We start from the raw sequence: 6,000 nt of genomic DNA on the forward strand, positions 1-6,000 counted from the left end.
CAAGCAATACATATAGTTGAACAGCGTGGTCGGCTGAAACCGTGGTGGACCCCACGTGCATGCAAACAGCAATAGGACACCGTCCTTTCCCTCCAGAAGTGAGGAGACTATTCATTCAAAACCAAAGATTCAATGACAAGTAAACAGATGATTACAGAGCAGTGTGGTGAGTCCTTTATAGGAGTAAAACCCTGAGTGCTAGGGTCTCCAGGGCTGGTATCTGATTCACTCCTGGATGGTCAGGGAATTTCCTAGAAGAAGGGATGTCTGAGCTGAGGCCTGAAGACTGTGGAAGTCTGTGGGTTTGAAAAGGAAAGAGGAGGACAGTTTGGGCAACCTCCCACCCCCTTCTCCCACACCATGGATGTCTCCAGGGGTACCATTCACAATGGGATCTTTGAGCCCATCACCACCTGAAATTATATGCCAAGACCGATTTTAGGGAATTTGATGCGCAGGTTTTTTTCTTAGCAGCCTCAGTGCTACCAGATGCAGATTAAATTCTGAGGCCGAGGCTGGAGAGGAAGACCAGTGAATGAAGAATCTAATCACTCATTTGAGAAATTTACAGTTTAATATATGGGCTGTGGGAAACAAGAAAAGGGCTTTAGGCAGGGCAGTCAGATGACCAGATTTGCATTTTAAAAAGATCACTGTGGTTTAAAATGTGAGGCATGAACTAAAAACTGGCAAGAACAGGGACAGGGAAGTGAGCTGTCAGCATTTTTCAGGTGGGAGCCTCTGAAGCTTTTGCTAAAGAGGTGCCACCTGGGAGTTGGGCAAGTACTGCCTGAATCCATCTAGTTCCTGCATCCTCAGTGAGGGACTTGGTGATTGGCCAAATGCAGAGGATGGAGAGGATGGAGCAAGCAAGGGGATATCCAGGTTTCAGGCATTAGCCACCAGAGGGATGGTGGCATAGTTAGCTGACACAGGTAACCCAGAGGAAGCACAGGTTCCTCGGTAAAGCTGATGAGTGTGATTTGAGCCAGTTCAATGGAAGAGACGTCATTGGAGTGGTATGAAGACCTGATCGATTATTCTCCCCAATTGCTCAATGTGGCCTATCAGCTGTCAGCAGATGGTGATCAATAAGGCAGGAAGAATTTTATACAGTATGATAATCATCTTGGTTGTAGTTCCTAAAATACAGGACCTCATAAACATGCTTCAGATGGCATAAAACAGCTTACAACTGGTAGGGAAAGATGAGCACCAGAGTCACATGGGACAATTATTGAATACATTTGAAATGGTACATGTACAATTCCAATAATAAAATAGGGGGTCTGCTTCTCCTGGGTTTTGTGGACCAGGCCTGTCTGCAAGGGGCAGACCTAAGCAGGTGCCTCTCTACAGGCTGCTTAGGAGAGGCATGGTCTGGAGAAAGTGGAACCAAGAAGACCAGGAACCTGGTCCCTAGAGTTGAAAGTTGTTCTCCATACACATCCACTGGCTAATTCTGTACCTAGCACAGCACCTGGCATGCCCTCACTGAATTGTAGATGGGATGCCTCATAGCTTGATATTTGATTTGGCCTTTTCTAAAGGAAAGTGATCTGCACCTTTTCCCCCTGGGTCATCAGACTTTGGGTGGGTGGGTACTAAGTTTGTAGTTTCAGTTGAGGACACAGTTAATCCTGCTTAGATAACTTTAGTCAATGTCATGAACAAGAGTTGATCACTAAGCCTGGACATTTTCACCTAGGCTAGAGAAAGGAAAAGACGTTGCTTTGCAGCCATCATCATCATCATCATCCTCTTGTTCCCTGTCTGTGTCTGCTACTTACTGCTGCTGGTACCTGTGTCATTTAAGCCAACACCAAGATATAGTTACAGAGACAGTTCTATTTATATCTGTGGGCTTGGCACAGCCTCCATGTGATGATCTTTGACGTGTATTGAGTGAACCAAATAATAGCTGCCCCTACATGGCGAGTTGTGTTTTCCTTTTGTTTTGCTTTCTGAACTCTGACGTTAATGTTTCCCTTTGTTTTCTAGACCAAATGCTTCATCTGTGGGATAGGCAATGATTACTTCGACACAGTGCCACATGGCTTTGAAACCCACACTTTACAGGAGCACAACTTGGCTAATTACTTGTGAGTGTGCCCGTTTCAGAATCTTCCACCTCTCCAGTAGCCGCCACCAGTCCCCGCCCATCTCAGAATAGAGAGCTTTTTGTTTCTTGTTTAAAAAACAATCGCCGCAGATGCTTTAAGAGAAAGACCAACAGCTAATGGCTCTCTTTTCCTCTGGAGTAGGTTGACTTAAGAAGTTAAGTTGCAGCTCTTCATGTAAATGATACTTTCTAGAACTTGAAATGAAGACGTGGACAGGGAGGAGCAGAGCCTCTCTGCGAATCGTGGTCACGTTTCTCATTTTAGATAAGATTTCCCAGGCTGCTTCCTAGGGAGAGGCGAGTCTCCGTTTTTCTTCTTACAGATCTTAAGAGGACTTTCAGATCTCGACAGGCACTGTTGGATACCAACTTAAAAGCTGCATTTCAAAAAATATTAATACATAGAAATCTTCCCATTACTCGAGATTAGCCAAAACTATACTTTGGTAAAGTGCTGTTCTTACTCATTTTTGGACCCACTTTTAGTAACAAACAGAAGAGATGCCGAGTAGCATTATAGGGAAAAAATTGGTCTAACTATACTCAATGGAACTTGATCAGTAAATTAAAACTTCTCCTTAAGCTAGTCTTCGGTTCTAATTCATCAGTGTTGATTTGATTCTGACCAATGTGTATATTCCTAACTTGAAGCCTCTAGGGTCAAATAGCAGCAGATCAGAAAAGTCAGGTCAACAGCCTTTCCTCTTTCTGGTACACTGTAATTTTTCCAAAAATTTGCATGTGGTATTTTCTCTGTGCTGGCCATAATTGAATGCAGCATACAATTTATCTAAATATGCCCTGTTTATCCTAATATTTCCATACAGTTCATTTCTGATCAGTCTCTCTGTATCTGTAGGTTTTTTCTGATGTATCTTATAAACAAAGACGAAACAGAGCACACAGGACAGGTAGGTAAATTATTACGTGTCATCTTCTGAAAGAAATTATGGAGAAGCTAAATATCAGAACGAAATGTGTGCATTAAACAGTGAGGGATGGAATTACTTTCAGATATTAGTTGTGGTATCTTGATATAAAGTTCCCGTTATGTTGAATGAGTATGGAAAAGATCGCCTTTGTTACAGTAGAATTCTATACTAATTTTATGTAAAACAATAAGCTTTTACTAACTGCAAATGCTGGATTTGAGTTTTGAATTCCATTATTTTAAAAAATTGAGTTCTTAATTATTGCATAATGTCCTTGATTGTTTAATCAGATAGATGATTTCCAATCAACTTCAAAGTATTATGTACGATGCATATTAAATGTCTAAGGCATTTAAGCTATTTGAAGTTCCTCTTCCAATGTGCAGTTAGTTTGAATTTGAAGGATACAATATTTTAAGAGAACCCTCAAAAGCATAAATGTATATTTATACACACACACATATACATATATATTTTTTGAGACAAGGTCTTGCTGTTTTCCAAGGCTGGAGTGCAGTGGCGTGATCAGGGCTCACTACAGCCTTGACTTCCTGGGCTCAATAAATCCTCCTGTTTCAGCCCCACAAGTACCTGAAACTACAGGCATGCACCACCACGCCTGGCTTTATTATTATTATTATTATTATTATTATTATTTTAGTGCAGACAAGATCTCGTTATGTTGCTCAGGCTGGTCTCGAATGCCTGAGCTCAAGCGATCCTCCCACCTCAGCCTCCCAAAATGCTGGGATCATAGGCGTGAGCCAGTGTGCCCAGCCAACATATTTTTAATCATTATTATGGTCAGGATGAAGATTACTACTAGAAGTTAATAAGGTCTGGTATAGTTAGTTAGGAACCATCTAAATGAATGTGGACTTCTATTGCGTGTGCTATAGGTAACAAAATTGAGTTTCTACCTTATGTTTTGTTAGCACACAGGGGAAAATGTTAATACATTTCCTTGACTTTTACAGGAATCTTATGTCTGGAAGATGTATCAAGAAAGGTGCTGGGAATTTTTCCCAGCAGGGGATTGTTTCCGGAAACAGTATGAGGACCAGCTAAATTAAACAAACTCAGACCCCAATCACCTCTCAAAACCAAAACCCCACCCCTCTCTCAATTTCTCTGCTCTCTTGGAAACATTTTGCTGATTTTGTGAATTGCCAGCGTTGTGTGTTTTCTGGGAGCATCGAAACTCTGTTTCGGGAGACCTGTTTCCCCACCCCCCGCCACCTTCTGTATTTACGTTGAGACTAAACACGGAAGAATAATCTAAATTCATACTCAGACAAAAAAATGAATTCTGGAAAGAAAACCATTCTGGACACTGTCATAACACACATAGACAGATATTCTTCTGAGGCTCCTGGAGTCTTCTCGAGCTACGGGACCTTCACAGAGACGCGTGGCAGCCACACTCACCCGGCCTCTTTATTTCACCATCCTGGAAGGAAGCTGTCTAATGGTCACAGAGCACTGTAGCACTTAACAGACTGCCATGGACACCAGTTGCGAAGGGAAATAGTGCCTTACTATATGTGGGTTGAGCTATGCAGAAGATATGTGCATGAAAAAACATCTTTATTTTCTTTATGTCGACCTTTCTTTTCTTAGATTGATTTTATGAGGTTTTTTTTTTTCCTTTAGTCTTTTCTTTGGTGGGGGAGGGTAAGAAAAGCAGTTTGCACCTTAAAAAGAGAAAAAAAAAAAAAGCGGGTGGTGTGTCTCAGGACGAAAGGAGGCTCTTCTCATTCAGCTAAATTCACATTTGCCCTCCCTCCCCCGGCCCCCGCCATATGCTCCTGCTATTATTTTGGTAATGCTCTGATGCAACATTGCAACTTTATGAAATCTTTGTATGAAAACAAAAAGACTGCAAAAAATACACTTTCAAAAGAAACCATTCATTGCATGTTTATTATGCAAGTTTAAATGAACAAAGAAAACCTTCGGAAACAAGTTGATCAACGTGAGAGAAATTTCATGATAATTATATTCATAGTAATAAAGTGTCGTGGGCTTAATTGTATATCTGGAGCCAGTGTCATCCACCAACAATGTGATACGTTATGAACTTGACAGTAGTTTTGGGCTTTTCTCTTTCTTTCAGCCACCTGTGATCAGTTTTGTTGATTAAGGACTTCTTGTCAGGTCATTTTTTAATATTAAAGCTGAAGCAATATCCATTCAGGGATTTCATCAGTTGCATCACAAATGATAATATACATCACTCCATTTTTTTCCATTTTGAGTCCTTTTAAATGTAATGCTAACCTTTACAATTAAAAAGTCAGATTCAGAATGGAAACAAGGTCATTTTGCAAACATTGGAGCTCTTTTATTACAAGTCTGCTTGTTAATTTTAGAATTGTAAAACCGCTCTGATTAAACTATTTAACTAACTTTCTCATCCTCTTCTTTCTCCATTTAACTTACAACTGGGACTCATAAAATCTTGAGCTTCTAACTTGAGGTTGGTATAGGACAATCCCAAACACTGCACTGAGACTAACGCTGTCAGATTTCCTGGCACCTCTAAGACTGTTGTTGTATATATCATTGTGGGACCTCAGAGTCACCAGGCACCTGGCCTACCCCTGTCATTTCCCTGTTATATGGATCAGGTAGACCTCTTGAAAACCTCCAATGACAGAAAAAAAAAAAATCGCTTATCTCCCAGATTATTTAATTCTTATATAACTCTCATTTTAGAAAGCTCTTCCTTGCTCAGGGCAAATTCATTTCCTATAATAGGAGTTCATTTTCCGTCTTAATATGAAAGAGAATCAGTACCCTAGTATATGGTGTATTAAACATTCAAAACCAATTGAACATTTGCTGTGTGCAAAGTACTGCTGTGGGTACCGGTGACTTCTCTGTCATCTTACACCTTACCAGCTCAACATCACAGTGCTAGTCTCTAGATTTTGCCTTTGTCTT

General features: G+C 40.7%; 1 protein-coding gene across 8 annotated transcripts in view; it reads left to right on the forward strand.

Annotated features, from left to right (window-relative positions):
• Nucleotides 1–5,463, forward strand: part of RYR2 (ryanodine receptor 2) — a 795,071-nt gene extending 789,608 nt beyond the window's left edge. For all 8 annotated transcript variants that reach the window (XM_050770606.1, XM_050770614.1, XM_050770624.1 and 5 more), the window contains 3 exons: nucleotides 2,002–2,102; nucleotides 2,982–3,033; nucleotides 4,032–5,463. In XM_050770606.1, the coding sequence (XP_050626563.1) occupies nucleotides 2,002–2,102; nucleotides 2,982–3,033; nucleotides 4,032–4,127 (249 nt within the window). In that variant the 3' untranslated portion in view covers nucleotides 4,128–5,463. The remainder of the gene's footprint in view (nucleotides 1–2,001; nucleotides 2,103–2,981; nucleotides 3,034–4,031) is intronic.
• Nucleotides 5,464–6,000: the final 537 nt, after the last annotated feature.

Source organism: Macaca thibetana, chromosome 1, assembly GCF_024542745.1.
Source record: "Macaca thibetana thibetana isolate TM-01 chromosome 1, ASM2454274v1, whole genome shotgun sequence".
NCBI classification, from domain to species: Eukaryota; Metazoa; Chordata; class Mammalia; order Primates; family Cercopithecidae; genus Macaca; species Macaca thibetana.